Genomic DNA, 17,547 nt, shown 5'->3' on the forward strand with positions numbered 1-17,547 from the left:
GCTGGGGCTCTGTAGCCTGGACCCCCTCCCCCCACTCTGCACCACACTGTCTCTTAAGCCCTTCTCTGTCTCAACACCCTGCTGCTTGCCTGTCATCAGGGTGGGAAGGAGAAGAACAGATGGGTTGGAGATTTCTAGCCCCCCAGAAGCTGGGATCAGGGATTTAATTGCAAAAACAAACAAACAAACAACAACAACAGCAAAAAACAAAAGCAGCTCATTGTTAGGATGCATGATGGTGACTGTAAAATAATGTCACCTTTTTCTCTGGCTACAGACATTAAAAGCATGTTTTAGAATTGCTGAGAGAAGGCACTGGAATGAAGCCCCCGTCTGTGGAGCTCGCCAGGCGCTGCTGTGCTATTCCTCGGCACATTTAGTTCCCAAAGCCCCCACTTGACAATCTTTTTTTATCAATACGCCATCTCGTGCAAAAAATACTACTCTCTGTCCATTGGATTTTTCACATCCTTTACATTTTAAAGTTTTTTTTGTCATATTAAAGAGAGGAAATAATTTTTGAAGGGTTTTTCTTGCTCTCATGCTATTTCTACCCCCAAATGGAGAAATACTGTGGCCTTGGGTCCCTTAGAAGGTCTGAAATTGTGCGATTCAAATCAATCAATAAACATTAACCTACTTGAGTCAAACTTTTGGAGGTTCAGCTTCCATACCCCAAAGTGTTGGCTGTGATTTGTGCTGTGTGCTGAATAATTGCATGGGGCCAGGCTTCCAGAACCAGCCAGCGTGGCACCTCAGTTAAAGCAGAAAGCTTTATTCCAGAACCCGGCTAGCACCCAGCAGCAGCTTCAGGGCCAGGGAGCAGCTGAAGGCTGAGTCTCTTGCAAGGGCAACCAGACGATGCCCCTCAGTTGCCTGCACCCACGGACCCAGGCCGCTATTTCTTATGCCACTGGTATTAGCAAGCGGGAGTCTGATGCCCACCCGGTGCCGACACACAGCTCACCCCCAAGGCACAGTCTTGGGTGGGTGCTACTGACGGCAGGATTTAGGTCATACACTGCACCCCAACTCAAGGGGAGTAGGGAATCTAGATATTTGTTTTCATCACCCAGGATAGACCAGGGCCTACTGCGGTGTCGGGTAGCTGCCTACAGACGCTGGGCAGCCCCGAGTGACCACTGAATGCTGTGATGATGCCTCGTGAACAGAGCAGCAGGCAAACTGTGTGAACTCTTTGGCTTTGCCTGTTGAAAAAGAGATAGAGGGCCCTCCCTGGTGGCGCAGCAGGTTAAAGCACACACTATGAAGCTAAAGTCACTTCTGCTTGAGTTCGATCCCCGCCTGCCCTGGAGGTGACCACATGGCGCGGCAGACCTCTCCTGACAGTCCGCTGCTCCCCTCAGCAGTGTACTTCGTCAATCTGCCTGTTCTGCTCCCCACTCTGTCTCTGGTGAAGCCTCTCACCGCCCCTGAGCCTCTGGCCTGTACTCCAGTTCTGTATGCAAAAATAAATAAATCTTTAAAAAAAAAAATGTGAATGCTGATCATCTCCAGTGGGTCATGGATAATGAGTTCCCTCTGTTTTTATTATTATTATTATTATTATTATTCAAAATTTTCTATAATGAAACTGTATTTCCTTGTCAATTACAAAAAGTGGGGAGTTCGCCATTTAAGAAAGGAGGATTAGTGAAAATAATTGCTGCCTCGCTAGGCCAATGAAGACTATCTTAAAAGCCCTTAGGGGGTGTAACCATTAATCTTTGTTAAGCACGTGAATGCTGAATCCAAATAACAAGCAACAAACAAAACAAACAAAAACTAGTCTCCTCCAAGGGAGGCTAAATAAAATCTGTCTCAGCTGCTGTGCCCTAGGTGGTGGTGGGGGCTCATCACATTAGAGTCCAGGCGTCTTAACCAGGCGGCTCCTCAGAACTCATTTACCCCAATTTCGTTGCATTTATCTTGATTGGGAGATTTTAATAACACAAGTGCACACATTCTTGTGCATGTATCTGTGTAATATCCGTCTTCCCCAGTGGACACAGGGCACACTTTCAGGCCGACTGCACTGAAGACACACAGGGCTACTGCCCAGGCAGTGGGGGAGGCTGATGGCTGACTGTGGGGTTGGGGGTTTCTCTAGACTAAGTTTCCTGGCTCCTGCAGCCCACTGGCCCTCCCTAAGATGCAGTGGCCACTTGGGATTCAGCCCACCTCGTGGGGTTCAGAGGACTCCCGGGGTCCCGTCTACCTCTGCTTACTGGCCCCTAGAGCACTTTCCTTGGCTACCACTTACTAGACACAAGAAAATGGGAGGGCCCTGCTATTTTTCTATGCCAGACTTTGGAAAGATTCTGTTCTCAGCTCTCCTGCCCATCTTGGGGTTCTGTTCCTCTGCCCCTCTCTGGATCTGGCCGAGGGACATCTATAATTTTCCAGGGCTCAGCAGGTTTTCTTTTGCTCCACCCACGCCCCCCCCCCACTTCCTCTGGGCCGAGGGTCTCCTCTGCTAGGGGCAGGGAGGGTGCTCACCTACCAGTCTAGCATTCCTCCAGCTCTTTTCTCTTTGGCCTTGCTGGGTGTCTCCTTTGGAAAGCCAGGGATCTGGCTCATTCTCTGCAATTCATGACGTCATCTTTTCTCTGAAGGAATAGATGTTGCTTGGGCATGGAGAAAAGTGAACAGACTAGGGAATCTGGGGGAACCACCACTGGTTAACATCTCAGAAATATCACTGGGACCTCCATGGAGGTGCAGGAGTTAAGTCTTAGCACTATCAAGCTATCTGTAGCCCCTGAAACATGAGTTCGATCCCTGGCCAGGGAGCTGACCCACATGGCGCAGCAGACTTCTTCGGTGTCACCCACTGCTCCCCTCAGCAGTGTATATCAGTACATTTGCGTGTTCTGCTCCCCATTCTGTCTCTGGTGAACCCTCTCACCGCCCCTCCACCTCTGGCCTGCACCGCAGTTCTTGTATGCATAGATAAATAAAACAAATCTTTAAAAAAATATCACATTCCCTTTTGCAGGAAGGGTGATCCCATTTCAAGGGAATGAAGTTAGCTGTAATTATCCCCAAATTTCCATTCACCAAAGTTTGTCACTTCATTATTGATTCTAGAAAGAAAGAGAACAGAACATTTGCGAAATGAGCCAGCCTGCAGGCTCACCGACTTTTGCTGAGGTCAGAAAGTTTCTCCTCAAACAGTCGAGTGAAAGTTTTTCCTCATGGGATTTGGGGGGGAATGAAAGCTTTTATTGGTCAGAGAAAAAAGCCAAATGTCAATCAGAGTACGATAAGGATTTTTTTTTCTGTTTTCCTATTTAAAATCTCAGCTTCTAGGACAGATGGCCTAACTCAGAATTTTTGTGTGAAGTTTTCACCACTGAGAAATGGGGTAGGTGAAACTGTATACATACATTATGGTGCCATTGCAATATTGAAACTTCTAGACCTTAATCTGAAGGAAGAAACAAGTTCGATCTCGGGTAGTATCTGAGGAAGTTCTTCTTTTACAGTGAAACAACTAGGAAGAAAGGTTTGGCTGAATGAATAAAAAGTGTATATAGCACAATGAGCTTTTTTTGGCCCTCCTAGCTAGTATGTTTCAGTTGGTACTTGGTTAAAACAGAGGGGAAAAAATGTTAAATGAAAGAAAGAACAAAAACACTTCCATTTAGTGAAAACATCTTCTCTCAGCCAGCTGGTAGTGCCCTCTGATCAGAGTCCTTCATCTTTTTTGCATATGCTACCCCCCCCCCAAGACAGTGAATTTTACTTCCTTTAAGGTGGAATGGGAATCTGATTTCAATGCACTCTATACTTAGAAGATGAGAACTCTACATTGTAAGCCAACATTTTAGAATTTTTGTCAATTACATTGTTTTTTGCGACTTGTCACTATCAAGTTTTTGGTGGCCTCTGCATTGGTTTTCCTAGCAACAATCTTGTACTCTCATCCCTCTTCAGTTGGTCACATTTAAGTCACGGATTTACAGGAGTGAGCACACAACACTGGCCTAAACAAGTTGAGAGAACACAGCGACTTGGGTGACACGTCTCAGCTGGAGGGGGAAGTTCATGGACGTGCCCGTGGCAGGGCTAACGGGCAGTATCTGTAAGAAAGGACTCGAGGAACCTGCTTAATCTGTGCGCCGGCTAACGGGCTGTGAGGGACAGTTTTTACTATAAATTCATGTTCATTAATACACACAGGGAGTAAATCTCAAGGAACATGCTCCTGAAGTACTGTCTACTCTGGGTCGGGGGCCGCATGCCTTAATGAACAGCGAAGCTCACTTGTAGTCAGCGGAATCTGGCTGCACACATGACGCAGCCCTCCAGTGCTTTTCCTGGCAGCCTCGCTTGCACTGCGCCGCATAATTGCTTGGTTCATCGGACTCTGTTTTTTCTGAGAAGGGCAGAAAGGTGTTTGGGTCCACTCCTCATTGCCTTATCATCATTTTTAAATTTATGATTTGGAATTTCAAAGAGCTTTTGTCCACTGAGATCCTCACTATCTGTTAATAGTTTCGATGTTTTTTCTTCTTCTAAACAATTTAGCATGAAAGTATGCTGTGCCAAGGGTAGTTTTAAAATAGACGTTATTCTGGGCCCTCCCTAGTGGCGCAGCGGGCTAAACCACAGCACTAAGAAGCTAAAGTCACTTCAGCAGGAGTTCGATCCCCGCCTGCCCGGGAGCTGACCCACATGGCGCGGCAGACCGAGAGGCTGACCCGCTTGCTGCTCCCCTCAGCAGTGGACTTCGTTGAGCTGCCTGTTCTGCTCCCCACTCTGTCTCTGGTGAATCCTCTCACCGCCCCTGTTCTGTATGCACAAATAAATAAGTCTTTTTTAAAAAAGAGATATTACTCCTATGGATATTAAATTGGTAATTTGGAACATTTTAGAGATGAGAGAGAATATAAAGCAAAGAGAGTCAAAGATGGAAAGAGGCAGATAGGGATACTGAACAGGAGATTTTTTTATATTTTATATATATCATATTATATCATATTTGCAAACATAAGTGCCGGCAGAGACACAGAGCTGTAGGAAAGACACCAGGACAGAAACAGAAAGGCAGACGGAAGCAGCTCAGAGGGCAAACAAACAGGCAGAACGAGACACACCAGGAGAGAAAGGAACGAGACTCTGGAGACACAGGAAGAGCACCCCAGCACCGAGGCGCCAGGCAACCCCACCTCTGCCCTGTGTGACTAAGACTGTCCATTCACAGGTGCAGTCAGTGGCCTCGGACTGTGTCACAGAGCAGGACGGGGGGGGAGGCAGGCGGGATCATGGGGAGACGTGAGGTCACAGCCTGGGCATTGACTCCGTGATGCTGCGCCCTTGTCTGTCTCTATTCGTTTGTGTTTTCCAGTGCTAGATGACTGTATTTAATCACCCCTCCCCCTCTGGCTGCAGAAAGGTCCTAAAGGAAATCTGTATTGGAGAACTCAATCCAAACGAGACGGTGCAGGCGAGTCGGGAGGCTCAACTCCTTTCCAGGCTGGACCACCCCGCCATCGTCAAGTTCCACGCCAGCTTTGTGGAGCAAGATAACTTCTGCATAATCACCGAGTACTGTGAGGTGAGCCTCTCCTTATCGATCGGGAATCTTAAAATGCTGTTTCTCCCTAGGAAGCTTTCTGGAAAGACAGATCTCAAAATTTCCACTATCAAACCACAATCGGAACTTTAATGGCTGGACTCACTGTCTTGCAGCTAAGAATGAACGCCTCCAAGTAACTCACAAGTTGTCGCTCATAAAGGTTTCCTCCCCTTTGGCAAACTCAGAAGGAACATGTTTTATAGGGAGGAACTGGCAAAAAAAGCATCCACCTTTGCGAAGGCGTCTCCCAGCTCTCCCACAATGGCCCTGTGCTTAGGTGGACATTTAAGCCCACACGGAGGCCTGGGCAGAGGGAACGCCCCTGGGTTCTGGTTCTGGTGCTGTGGCTCGTTTTCTCCTTCACCTTTATCAGTTTGTGATTTTTGGCGTCAGGTGTTTGCAATGTTCCCGGCCACCCACGCTCTGTCCAAGTAAAACCCATGCATTTTGCTGAGTGCAGGCCTCGGGAGGCAGCAGCAGGGAAATCAACAAGCTGCAGCTGATTCTGAGGCGCTGGGGAGAGGCATGTCACGGGGTTTGGGTCTGACTCAAAAAATCCTCAGAACATTCTTACCCAAGTGCACCTTGGGAGACTCCGGTGCTATCCACACCTCAGAGTGAAATTACTCAGCGCTTCACCTGGATGCTGCGGGGAGGAAGAAGAGGCGCTCGCGTGGAAGGTGGAGGTAGGCCTGTTTGGACCAGGCTGCTGGTCCAGGTCATTCTGGACCAGCAGAGGGTGTCATGCATGGGAGAAGCAGAAGAGGGACGCCAAGCCCGAGCCGCGGTGGGAAGGAGTTTGCGTGACGACGGGAAGCACCCCCGCCCTCTTTCCCGCGAGCTGGCGTATCACTCGCGGGGAAACCAGCTGCCCGGCTAAAATTTCGGAAAACCTTCAGGTCAGCCTCCCCAGGTCATTCGTGCTAGATGCTTCCCCATCCAGAGGTTGGACCTCCTCTGCTTGGAAAAGCGTGAAGGGACCCAGAAAAAGAACAAGATGCCTGCTTCTCCTCACCCAGGACTGGCGAAGGAAGTCAGTGCGACCGTGAGCTGGGCAGCGGGGCATCGCGCTGCGCTCGTAAAACCACAGGCTCTCACACACGCGGCCGCGCGGTGACCTTCTGCGGCCATGAGTGATTTTCCTTCCTTCTGTCCCGTCCCCTGAATCTAACTGGGGGGACAGCGGCTTCCTGCTGCTCCTGTCTGTTGCCGCCACCTCCGCTGCTGCTGCTTTTGTTTCTCAGAGTCACCCACAGGCTTTCCTGGTCCGAAAATGTTTTCCACTGCGCTGTCCTTGAACTTTCCCTGGCCAGGCAAGCCTTGTCCATTTGTGTTGTCTGGTACAGAAACCTCTAGTCACAGATGCCTCTGGAGCACTTGAAGGGTGACTGCAAGGCTGGATGTTAAATTTCATTTAATTAGTTGAAACTTAAATAACCATATGCGGCAGGCTTGTGGTCTCTGTATTGGATAGGTTTGATGATAAGCTAGAATTTTCCATTCCTGCACTCATTTTGTCCATGTTCGTTTTTATTTTTTTTTAAGATTTATTTATTTATGCATACAAGAACGGGGGTACAGGCCAGAAGTGCAGAGGAGTGATAGGATTCACCAGAGACAGAGTGGGGAGCAGAGCAGGCAAGTTGACTGAAACACACTGCTGAGGGGAGCAGCCGGAAGACAGGAGCCATCTGCTGCGCCATGAGGGTCACCGCTCTGCTGGGGATTGAACTGGTGCTGCAGTGGCTGCCGATGGCTTCACGGTGCTGCGCTTTAACCTGTTGTGCCGCCAGGGAGGGCCCTTTTTTCGGTTTTAATGTGATGTTAAGCTCCCAGAAAAGTTACAAGAGCAACATAAATGGACTCCCATTTATCCTCTCAGATTCGCCAATGATTACCTTTTTCCAAATCTGCATGAGCATCCCTCTCATCTCCCCATTCATCCCTCCATCCGCCTATTGCACCTTTTCTTTCTTTCCTGGACCATTTGCCCCTTTGTCCTAAATGCCACAGCCAGGATTTCCTAAGGCCAAGGGTATTTTCTTACGTGACCAGCACAGAGTGATCAGGATCAGGGGATTAACGCTGATGCATTGCCAGTGTGCGATTCAGCAGTTCTCCATGTGAACCCGGACAGCAGCATCAGTGCGGCTTGGGAACTCGTTAGAAAAGCAGATTCCCAGCGTCCACCTCAGCCATACCGAGTCACGGGTGGTGGGGGTGGGGACAGCAGCCAGTGTTTTGACATTGGCACCGGGTGAGTCTAAGTCACACAGGAGTTTGCGCACCCTCTGTCTTAGCATAGTCCATACTCAAATTTAGCCCATTCCTCCCAGCCACGTCCTTAGAAAGGACACTTCTACAGGAATTTTTCTTTTTCTCGCACAGAATCCAATCTAGGATCATCTGCGTTAATTTTAAAATGATGCTGGTTTCCAGGGAATGCGCGCGCTCTGGAGGGGGTGTTGCCATGGCGACGCCGCTGGCAGGGCCAGGCAACAGCTGTGGGGCTTCCCGGGCCCAGATGCCAGGCGGCTGCGGCTCTGACTCCAGAATGACGCGTGTGATGGCTCCATGAACATCTCAGAGAGATTTCTCGCCCGCAGACCCAAATCTTGCAGAACTTGCAAAAGCTTGGCCTTAGCGCCTTATTTATTGAATAATAGTGTTGGACATGGCAAATTGCCAAAGTTGCACGTCCTAGGAAAATGCTGTTACCTTTGAAATAGTCGAGCTCGTCAGGCCCCTCTTCTGTGATTTACCGCGGAACTTGCAAGATCAATGTATTCGGGGAGCGGCCACACCACCACCCAAGCCCCGCAGACCTCACGGACCACGAGCGTGAGAGCAGACAGCAGACTCAAACCCTGTCAGGTCCAGCCCAGCCCATGCAGGAGGACACTTCCCAAACTCCCAGAGTGGCAGGACATTTCAGCTGTTGGCACCGCCTATTCTCTGCCCAGAGGAGATGGGGCTACTTGTTGCCCCTGTCCATGCCCACGGCCGCACTGTGGGCGGCTGTGCCCATCTCCTGGCCAGCCCTCCCTGCTCGTCCCCCACCTTCCAGTCCTGCCCATCAACCGAGAAGCCACCTTCTCTACAACGACCCCCACAACCTCCCGGCTCTCCACCCGACATCCTCACCCAACTTTCCTGCCATTTCATCTCGAGGGCCACACATAACACAGAATAGAATATGAACCACCCCAGACTCTCAGTGTGTGGGGCTGACATTTTTCTGATTCATTTTTTTTTAAAGATTTATTTATTTGTGCATACAGAACTGGGGTACAGGCCAGAGACTCAGGGCCAGTGAGAGGCTTTACCAGAGACAGAGTGGGGAGCAGAACAGGCAGATGGACTGATATACACTGCTGAGGGGAGCAGCGGGCGGGCCAGGAGAGGTCTGCCACGCCATGTGGTCGCCTCCGGGACAGGCGGGGATTGAACTCATGCGGAAGCGGCTTTAGAATCTCAGTGCAGTGTTTTAACCTGCTGCGCCACCAGGGAGGGCCTCTGATTCATTTTTGAATCACATCACAGACCTGTGTAGTGAACCACAAAGAAATTAGCGCTTAGGAAAGTTTGTGTGTGTGTGTGATGATGACAAATTGTTCCCCACTCGCTTCAAGCTGCCTGCCACCTCATTTCTGTCAAACACTGATGGTGAAAGGTAAAACACTAGCTCCTTCTGCCTGTCATACATGTCAAAAGCATTTTGTTCTACCTTATTTTGCTGAAAGACCATGAGTTCCCACCTGAGGTTTTCTATTTGGGGAGGAGAAGGCCTCCCTCAGAGAACTGGGCCTTCAGTTAATCGACACCATAGAGAATAAGTGAAATCACAGAGCTTCTGGAGGAAGGGAACCGCTGGCTATCAGGGCAAAAAGCAGGAAAGGTTGGCCTGGTCTGATTCCCAGTCCGACATGATAAGTCGGCTACAACAGTTCTATCAGTATAATACTGCATATCGTGCCTCACTGCACGATAGAATCATCTGAGCACTTTCAAAAATCCCGATGCCTGAGGCCCCCCTCCAGGACATCTGATTTAGTTGATGAGGGTTCTGGCCTAATTCTCGGGATTTTTGAAAGCTCCCCAGGTGCTTCTAATGTGCAGGGTAAGAAGGGCAAGAAAGGGGGAATAGTATAGAAATAGAGCTGGCGAGGAAAATTCTGTCAGTGTTTATGAAGCACCAAGCAAAGTGAGGCCTCGATCTGAGCAGAGGAAGTCTGGTCTGGTGGTGGATGTGGGTTATGCTCAGTTCAGCTGTTCACCTGCTCCCTGAGCTGCTCTCTGGTGCCAGTGCAACTCACCCTCTGCCCGTTCTCATGGGAAAGAACCTACTGGCTAAACCAACATGAGCTCCCTGTTTCCTTCAGCAGTTCTCATTCTCATGGGTACGAATCAGTGGGCATCCTGGAGTATTTAGTGATGCCTTATGAGTTTAAAATTCACACAGGCAGTAGTCACCAAGGGTCTGCCCATCTTCTCAGACTCAACCGAGATGCCACCTTCTCTATAAAGACCCCCACAACCTGGCCTGAATTGCTCCCCACCTGACCCTCTCACCCAGCTCTCCTGGCTTTTCATCTTGAAGGCCACACAGACACCAACTCTGTGTCAGATAAATTCCAGATGTGGCATAGGGCAGTAGAGGTAATGGGATACCATATTTAGAATGAACTTGTGTGGTGGCGTAAGTGGGCCATTGACGTTGGTGGCTATAATTAAGAGGAAGGTGAAAGTGTCGAGCAGGGTCTAGTCTCCATGCTCTGAGGGTAGAGAACTGACTCGCAACTGTGGGAACCATGGGCGATTCGCGTTTTATTTGAACATGAAGTAGGGCAGTGACTGGGTCCAGGGAGACGGGCAAAGGCATTTCTCTAAATGAAGGGGATCAATGACAAAAGGCTCAACATTAAGAAAGCATGAGGCGTGACTAGGGAACCTAATACCTGGCATTGCAGCATGTTTGTAGTTAAATACACCCTCTAATGTTAACAACTCGTAGAATCATTGTACAGTGGTCAGAAGAGTTTGTTAATACTTTACCTTTTACCCGACCCCAGAATCTTGCCTCACATCTAAGTGTGGTATTTCCTTAGTCTCTAATCTGTGACTGTTTCCTTGTCCTGCCTCTTTTATAACCTTGACACCTTGGATGAATGCTTTGAGGAGTATTTTGGAGAAGATCCCTCAGGTGAGGTTTGTCTGGTATTTTCTTAGGATGAGATTGAGGTACCGTATTCTGGCAAGACTACCTCAGGAGTGGTATTCTTTTCATACTTTACTAATGGCTGGGGTGGCGGTGGGGGAGGTCTCTCGTGAAAGGAAAATGGGTTCAGTTAGGCTCTATTTTTGTCTGACTGCCACTAGCCTCTAAGGCTGCTACCTGTGGCCTTGTTTTCTTCCCAGGTTTCATTGTCCACATGTGACAACGTGTTATTGCAAAAGGCCCTTGCAAGCATGAGCACAGGGCACGCAACCTATGATTGTGGACACCCGGGCCCAGAGGTGGAGAGCACAGGCCAGGTGCTTATATAATGGGCTCCTGGCCGGAGGAAGAGTGACTGAGGAGAGAGAGGAGTGAAGCCAGGGAGAAGCTAGAGAGTGAGAGTGTGGGGGTCCTGGGGGCTGGGGGGCTCACTTGCTATCCGCCTCCCTGCCCCCCTGCTTCCCTGCCCCGGGCCCCACCTCTCCGACTCTGCCCACCTGCCCCCTGCCTGCTGGCCTACCTGCCTACCAGGTAGGCATTAAAGGCCTGTCAAATGCACTAAGGTTCTTTTCCATCTGCCCAAATGCGACCATGAACCTGTTTGGCCTGGATGGTTGTATGACATCCTTTAAGGAAGAACTCTCTCACCATTATTTCTCCTCCATATTTGTTTTTACTCATTTATTTATTTCAGTGTGGACCCGTGGGTATCTATTTTATGCTATGGGTTATAAACATGTACTATGATTACTGACTTTGTTTCTCAAATTGTTCTAGCTTCAGCTGTTGGGACCCCTAAGTTGGCTCTGTCACCTCTTTACATGACCCCATCCTTTTTCCAGGAGAAGTGGCTTCTTATTTCCTCCTCTATTTTATAGATATAAAGTAATTGTATATATACACAAATAGATGGAATAGGACCCCAGAGAAGGGGAGTGACTTTTGGTAGTCACATGGCTAGAATTTTTATTTTGTGTTATAGAGAAAAAGTCAAAAAGAGACAATATTAACCTGTATATATCCTATGATACAGCACGTAAGGAGATGAATGTTCCTGGTCCAGGATCCAGCAAAGGAGGTATCTTGCCATTCTGCTTCAGATGCCGTCTTGACTAGCTTAGCTAAGACAAGGGAAATTGGGGTGAGTGGGAGGGGAAGATCAGTTAGGGAGTTTATCAGGAGGAAGTACTGCAAGCATAGGTATGCAGACGTAAGGTCTTTCTTCTCCACTGAAAGGCGTAAGGAAGTGAGTGCTCCTGGTACAGGGAGGGAGGGGACCTGGCTGGAATGTTGAACTCTGTCCAGGGCTGGACCAGGAGCAAGGCATGGGGGAAGCTGCTCCTTTTTGGCTTTTGACACTTAAACCTCCTCCTGCCCACGTGCTAATAGTGTCAACCATCTAGTCCATTGCCTACTCCCTTCCCAAAGATGTAATTCTATGCCTCTACCTTGAAGAAGGAGAGATTGATGGTTCACAATCAGTGTTAATGAATTAACCAAATGTGTTTCAAATGGTGGCCCTAGGCTAAATATAAATGTCCCATCAAGCCAGCCTTCGCTTCAGGTGTAGATGAATGGGTTCTGGTGTCTGATGTACATTGGTGACCATCGTTAACAGTTCTGTACTCTACACCTGAACTTCGCCAAGGGAGTAGATCTCAAATACTCTGCCGACACCTATCCTAGTGAGGTACTGGGTGTGCCAGGCAGCTTAATGGCGGCAGTTGTGTCAATGCATAGGTCACAAAACTGTCACTTCCCTTCTTGGCTTATTCTCACTTGGTTTCCATATCTTTGTCTGTTTGTATTTCTGTAAGACAGAAACACATGCTGTCAGTTCATACACACGTGTGTTTTAATATAACGGTGATGATATTCATCGTTTTCTGCCCGTACGAGACTAGGTAGGGTTTGAAACAGTAGAACATGTGTGTGGACTTTGGTGTCACGCTGACTTCTGTTCAAATCATGGTCCATTTCCTCAAGCAAGTGATTTCATTTTTCCTACCCTTTTCCTGGCATTTTGTTCAGTTTTAATAGGGGTTGGCAATGATGAGATGTTGGAAGAGTGACTACAAGTGCTTTGCTCCCAGTAGCAACCTGTCAGGAATAGATACTGTCATGATAATGGTTCATGGTGTCACTGCGCCCTCCACCCATCTAGAAAACAAGTTCCTTTTTACCGCTGAGTTTTTGCTTGCAGCATTTAGGATGAGGATTCACAACAGAAGGAGGAAACATTTAAATTCTTAAACACTAATGGGTTTGATAGCAACTTGCAGGCAAGTGCTTTCCAAGGATATGTTTGTACTGTTAAAAAGAATATTTGGACTTTTCTCGTATGTTTCTCATTTATGCAAAACTGTTTAAATAAACCAAGCAAGTGAGTTGATGTTATCATTTTGAAACTCTAGTGGATGTCAAGAGTAGACTCTTGCAAGTGAATCTTGCAATGACATCAGGCTTGCTAGCTCTCCGAGGGTCCTGTAACTTCATCGTGATGTGCTGGGTCTGCTATTAGCAGCAAACCTCCCCCTTCCTCCAAGTCATGGCTTGTTGTCCTGGACTGGGGCCACCACCATACAGAATTGGTTATTTACACATGAGAGCCACTCCGGGGATCAATGTCGCTCTGACATTGATTAGGGACCACTTAATCTTAGCTCTTCAGGCTTCTCTAACACAATACTGTAGATTGGGTGACTTGTAAAGGACATCAATGTATTTCTTACAGTTCTCAAAGTGGAAGACTCTAAGGCCAAGGTGCCAGAATATTCAGTGCTTATTGAGAATCCTAATTCTGGTTTGCAGGCAGCTGTCTTTCTGCTGTGTCCTCACATAGCATGTGGGAGGGAGCGTGGGGGGGTCTCCTTTACTAATGAATATGTTCATTATTATTAATTGTTGTCTAATACATACGTATCTAATATATCTATAACATTTCATTATTATGAATGAATACACTTCAATATGGGTGCTTTGATGGTAAAGCATAGGTGCTAGCAGACATTTGAAGAGGTGTTATACCCCTAAATCATTTACAGAGTTGTAAACCATCATCACCTCCATACAATACAGTACAATTCATACGAAATTAAAAAAGAAGTAAAGGCACTAATCCCACCCACCAGGGGATAGCTCTTATGGTGAATCACCCTCCAAAGACTCCCGTCCATGATACCATCCCACAGGAGGGTGGCATCTGACCTGGGTACCTGGGCAGGTGGCAGCCATTCAGTCTAAGCACCATCGCTTGGTGGGGGAGGGTATATGGGCGGGGGGAGGTCCAGATGCCACACACTGGGGCATACTCAGTCATATGCTTTGCTGTGGTTGCTGCTAACAGAGAGAATGAGTGTCATGTTCAGAGAGGAGGGTCCCCTCGGGACACCCCAGTTTCCTGGGCACCTCTGTTCCAGGCCAGTATTCCTTCCAAAATCTCCTCTGGGCCAGTTCTAGAGGTCTTTGTTCACTGAGGAAGATTGAGCAGGTCTCATATTTTTGTGCCCATACTGTTATTTTCCTGATTTTTTAAAAAAAGATTTATTTATTTATGCTTACAGAACTGGGGTACAGGCTAGAGGCGTGGTGGTGAGAGCATTCACCAGAGACGGAGTGGGGAGCGGAACGGGCAGACTGACAAAGTACACTGCTGAGGGGAACAGTGGGCAGGTCAGGAGAGGTCTGCCGCGCCATGTGGGTCAGCTCCCTGGCCGGGGATCAAACTCGTGCTATGGTGGCTTCAGAGAGCTTCACAATGTGGTGCTTTAACCTGTGTGCTACCAGGGAGGGCCTTCTTTTCCTGATTTTAAATATCCAAATGGATACCATTTTTTTTTCCATCGACATTCTTTGTTTCAACTCTGAAATAGTTAAACTTTTCAGAAAAAAAAGTAAAAAAAATAAAGCCAGTGATTCTTACTTAAAATCGTTAATGTAAAAATTGAAAAGCAAAACTAGTTTCATTTCAATGAAGTGTACGCATGCACTAATATAAAGCAATTTATAAACTCAGTAGAACTTATGGCATTTGGGGTATTGCTTCATATAAGTGTTTAAAGAGAAAATAAAAACAATCCATTTCCAGTGGTTTATTTTAAAGTCATCTCAGTGATCTAGAAATGAAAGCATTATTTCATGTCACTTCTCAAAAATGAAAATAAACTCTACCATTTTCTTATTTGTACATTTTCCTCAGCAGGGAGAACATTTATTCTAAAAAAGTTTTATTTAGCAGTTAAACCCAGGGACATTCATTATCAAAAATCCGGTGACACAGCATGGCACTCTTGAACAACTATTTAGAAACTGGATTAAGTAGATATAAGTGCCTTAGAAATTTGTTAGGCTGCCTGTTACAGTGAACTTCCAAAATTCTAAAGACATGTTCAGATTCTACAGTGTAATGGTGGATGGCAGGGGCATCTCCTTCCCTCAACCCCTTCCCTTAGGTTCATCTTCTAAGAAATGTCAGAGGCGGGCCCTCCCTGGTGGTGCAGCGGGTTAAAGCACAGCCCTGAGAATCTAAAGCCGCTTCCGCATGAGTTTGATTCCCACCTTCTCTGGAGGTGACCACATGGACATGGCGTGGCAGACCTCTCCTGACCCGCCCGCTGCTCCCCTCAGCAGTGTACTTCATCGATCTGCCTGTTCTGTTCCCCACTCTGTCTCTGGTGAAGCCTCTCACCGCCCCTGAGCCTCTGGCCTGTACCCCAGTTCTATATGCACAAATAAATAAATCTTTAAAAAAAAAAATAGAAATGTCAGAGGCTTCTCTAAAGCCTCTTCTCTAAAGCATTTCTTATTGAACCCTGACTTCCCCAGGTACATCTTTTGTTGTGGGGGTTATTCAAACTAAGGGGCAAATGTTTCCACTGATGAGTGAATATGCAGTTGTATTAGGTGTCTCATAACACCATGGACTGTCTGTCCCAGAGTTGCTGTGGAGGCTTGTTAAGAATACAGATTTCTTGATCTGCCCCCCCCATGCCCCTTTTCGGGGTAGACCGAGTCAGGTCTCTGTTGCTATGGCCCAGGAATCCGCATTTAAACAAATGTCTTGGTGCTTGCTGAGATGAGTGTTTCTCTGTTAGGGTATATCAGAAGCTTATTTAATGGAACTATGTTCAAGTGTGAGGGAAGCGCATTTTAAGTAGTCAACCCAGTGAATTCATCACTAAGGATGTCTTTTCCACTTAAAATGAAGAAGCAGGACAGAACAATGTTTCAACTTCCTTCTAGCTCTGAAGTCTGGGCTTTATCTTGGCGTTTGTATAAGCTCTGAACACTGCAGCTTCATTATATTTTAGCTTCTGAGGATGCTCTTCTTTGATCTTTGCAACTGATTATGTTTCTATTGATGACTTAGAAAAAAAACACAGATTTTTTTTTAATCAGAGCATTTTAAGATTTAAATCTTTTGAACGACAATCAAAGATGAATTTTAGACATTGCGTCAGAGTTGTTCTTCATTTCTTCAAGGTCTTGGCATTTCAGAGCCAATCTGATGTGGGGAGAGGAAAGAAGAGGTACTGTTCATCCATCAAATCGTACATTTTGGATTACAGATTTTTAAAGCCTTAGAAGTTAACAACAGGGCTTTTATTGCTTGTTTCAAGGGGTAATATTAGTGAAGTTGCCTCCACAGCAACTCAGCGACAGACAGTCCATGGGTGTTACGAGACAACTAATATTAGTGCCAGCAATATAGATTTAGGGTAACATTAATATTGGTTCAAGTTAAAGTCAATACTCTTTTCATTAAAATTGGGTTAGCCATGGAAATCATCATTAAATATTTCTCAAAGACAAAGTTAAAAAAACAGAATGTGCCTACAGATACAGTCATAAGAACTTCTTACACCAAGGTGTGACATTTCATCAAAAACATTTGATTTTTGCTTGGAAGATGCCTGAGAGAAAGAAATTAATTAACACTTCACATCGCTGAGTTAAAATCAGACTGCCTCACAAAAAATTATCTTTCTTTGTTCTATAAAAGCCTTACATGTTTTGACTTATTCTGTGAATAGTCTGTTTTCATTAAATCCTAAGAAAATATTCTACAGGACATTTATTAAAGAGCAAATTAAATGCAAAACATAGTATTTCATGGAGATAAATATGCAGGCTAAAAACTATATGGAGAGTAACTCTAGGAAGCTGAGACCCAGCTTTCTGATTCATTTAATTTTGGGGTGTTCTATCGTCTTGTTGGTTGAACACACACGTCTCTTGCTTAGTACTAAAAACTGGTGGATTTCACCTTCTTATGGTTCTACCCAGAGGTCATTTTATTTCTCCTTTTGGTGTTTCACTTTGGGGTCTACAGGTAAGTGCCCCATTCTCTTCTCCAGGCATCTGAATGTATATTCAGTCAGAGGAAGTAGAAAAATTATAAAACATGGGAAGTTGTTCCCCACAGGCCGAGGGTTTGCTACCTGGTTGCTTCTCAAAGTTAGGTTCCTACCACAGAGTTGGAGCTAGGGCCTCTCTGGTGTGGCCGGAACAAACAGTAAATTCTCTTGGTAGCTTCGAGTCTTCTCAGCAGACACGGTAAGGCAGACTAGGATCATCCTGACCTTTAGCTGTCAGAAATGTGTTTGTGATTGAATCTTTATAGGTCAAGATTGAGGCCACAACAAGAAGAGGGCTCAGAACAGCATGGCTTGAGTTTGGCCAAGCAGAGACTCTTGCGATAGTTACAGGGTGGCAGTGTGTCCTCACTTCCCTGTGATAAACAGTG

General features: G+C 46.7%; 1 protein-coding gene across 1 annotated transcript in view; it reads left to right on the top strand.

Moving 5' to 3' along the window:
- The window catches only part of NEK11 (NIMA-related kinase 11), a 155,934-nt gene that overhangs the window by 34,550 nt on the left and 103,837 nt on the right, over positions 1-17,547 (top strand). Inside the window, exon 3 of the mRNA XM_012732067.1 lies at positions 5,398-5,563. Within this exon, the coding sequence (XP_012587521.1) occupies positions 5,398-5,563 (166 nt within the window). The remainder of the gene's footprint in view (positions 1-5,397; positions 5,564-17,547) is intronic.

The sequence above is a fragment of the Condylura cristata genome, unplaced genomic scaffold (assembly GCF_000260355.1).
Source record: "Condylura cristata isolate star-nosed mole 26May11 unplaced genomic scaffold, ConCri1.0 scaffold00033, whole genome shotgun sequence".
Classification (NCBI taxonomy): Eukaryota; Metazoa; Chordata; class Mammalia; order Eulipotyphla; family Talpidae; genus Condylura; species Condylura cristata.